Below are 2308 nucleotides of genomic sequence, written 5' to 3'. Positions count from 1 at the left end.
ATAAATTGTCAAAGTTGCTGAAGTTGCATATTTATTTACTAAGTTGCATATGATGTTGGATATTGGATTATGAAGTTGCATAGTAGCAACTTCAACAATTTACGACTATAAGTGGGTATTTAGTTGTATATAATGTTGCATGTGTTGTTGCATTGTAGATTTATACATTCTTACAAGAATTATCATGCACTAGCATGATAAGATTGAATTCATTTGGATAGGTGACCCCGCAAGGGCTCTTAATGAAGCTACACTTTAAATTTTAGAAATGAGTTAAGTTTATCACAAGGTTGCAAATTAGGTGATATTTGCATATAGTGTAGCATTCATTGTTGCTAATTTTTAACAGACATTATAATGCTAATATGCAACAAAAATCAACTTCAAATGCAACTGAAAGTCACTTGATACCTTAACCTCAAAGTCAAATATAAAAAACTAGTAGTTCTATTCTATGTACTATAAAATGATAATTATGTCTTTGCTTGAGAAAAAACAAACAATGTAATCATATAAAGTAACTAATTCAAGCAAGTCTGAGTGGAGGATTTAGACAAGTTCTCCTATTATGTCTGTATTGATTGCAACTCCCGCATTTGACTTGTTCACGCTGTTTTGCATTCGTCTCCCAAGAAGCTTTGTATCTTTTTTTTGGTCTGCCCACTCTTACTCGTCCTTGTGGAGGATATAGTGCCATTGACTTGATATTTTTGGGTACTTCCCACGTGTCTTCGTGACCAACAGGGAACACCGTCTCTTCATATGAATGAATCATTGCTTCCTTTATGAAATATGGTGAACAATAATCATATGGATCATGATTAGCCTTTAGTAAAACAGCAATTGCATGAGCACAAGGAAGTTGGTCCAGTTGAAATCTATTGCATGTGTAGGTTCTCAAACCAATATCAACTATATCTTTTCTATCATCATTGCGAACTTCAAACAAAACATCATTTGTCGGATGCGTACACATATGGCGTACACATATGAATAGATAAGTCACTGCTTCTCAATACTCAATATATTAAAAAAACTCTAAAATTTAAAATCTTACCGTCAAATTAATGGAGTATAGGTAATTATCTTTCAAAATATCTTCAAACTTATTGGTTAGTCTTATCAAGGTTGCATTTGCTATATTTCTATTGCTCCAACTCCATTTTTGGATCAAAGCACGAAAACTCTCTAGCATAGTACAAATTGGGAGTTCTCGAATTTCTATGATTACAGAATTTAAAGATTCAGCAATGTTGGATGTTAAGTTTGAGTACCTGTTATTTGGTGAATGAACTCTTGCCCATTTGTCATACCCAACTTCTTCCAAAAATGTTCTTATTCTGCTGTCAACCTTATCAAGTTCTCTCATGTGATACTCAAACTTTTTAATAGTGTATGCATTTTCCGCTGAGAAGAAAGACTCTTTAACATTTTTTAAGTTCTTCTTGAACTTACTTTTAATGTTGCTCAGGAGATGAAAGATGCAAAATCCATGTGGTATCTCCGGATACACTTTGCTGACAGCTTTTATTATGCTCTCATGATTATCAGATATTATAGTCATGTCTCCTCTCAATCCATAAGCATGTCTGAACTTGTCGAAAAACCAGTCCCAAGAATCATCATTTTTTGAATTGACTACAGCGAATGCCAATGGAAAGATCTTACCCCCTGCGTCCTGAGTTACTGCCACCAATAATGTACCTCTATGAGCTGATTTTAGAAAGGTACCATCAATAATGACAACCGGTATGCAATGAGGCCATCCTTTCATTGAAGCATTCAATGCAACAAAGACGTATAAGAAACACCCATCGTCTCCCACTTTAAAACCTACATTTGATCCAGGATTTGTTTGATGCAACATATACAAATAAGACACCAGTTGAGCATAAGATTCGGTTGCGTTGCCTCTAGCAATTTCTTACGCTTTTTCCTTGGATCTCCAAGCTTTGCCGTACTTCACTAGCACTTTATAATCATGCTTCATATCTCTTATTATATCCGCAACTGTGTATTTTATTTTGATATTGGTGTATTTTTTTTATGATGTCTGCAATGACGGTTGCAGTGGCTTGCCTTTGATCTTTAAATCTAAACTCCAGATCACATGTGTGAGTGTCAACTAACTTCCGTATTATGAACTGACTTGTTTGTCCATTTCGTGATGCTCGCATCATCCAGCTGCAGTTTTTGTCGAGGTAAGCAACCAAATACTCCTTTTGGCAAGACTTTTTTATATGAAACTGAAAATTGTTGCGAATGGCATAATGATTCATAACTATCTTTAGTGTTTCTCTGTCTTTGT

At 34.7% G+C, this 2308-nt stretch overlaps 1 protein-coding gene across 1 annotated transcript; it reads right to left on the bottom strand.

The window, feature by feature from the left end:
* Positions 1 to 526: 526 nt before the first annotated feature.
* Positions 527 to 976, bottom strand: LOC141702325 (uncharacterized). Its single transcript, XM_074506028.1, has one exon. It carries the CDS (start codon positions 974 to 976, stop codon positions 527 to 529), a length of 450 nt encoding a protein of 149 aa, XP_074362129.1.
* Between the last annotated feature and the right edge of the window lie 1332 nt (positions 977 to 2308).

This window comes from Apium graveolens, unplaced genomic scaffold (genome assembly GCF_009905375.1).
Source record: "Apium graveolens cultivar Ventura unplaced genomic scaffold, ASM990537v1 ctg4875, whole genome shotgun sequence".
Classification (NCBI taxonomy): domain Eukaryota; kingdom Viridiplantae; phylum Streptophyta; class Magnoliopsida; order Apiales; family Apiaceae; genus Apium; species Apium graveolens.
Note: the sequence above shows the minus strand (reverse complement) of the source record. Positions and strands in the feature narration are given on the sequence as shown.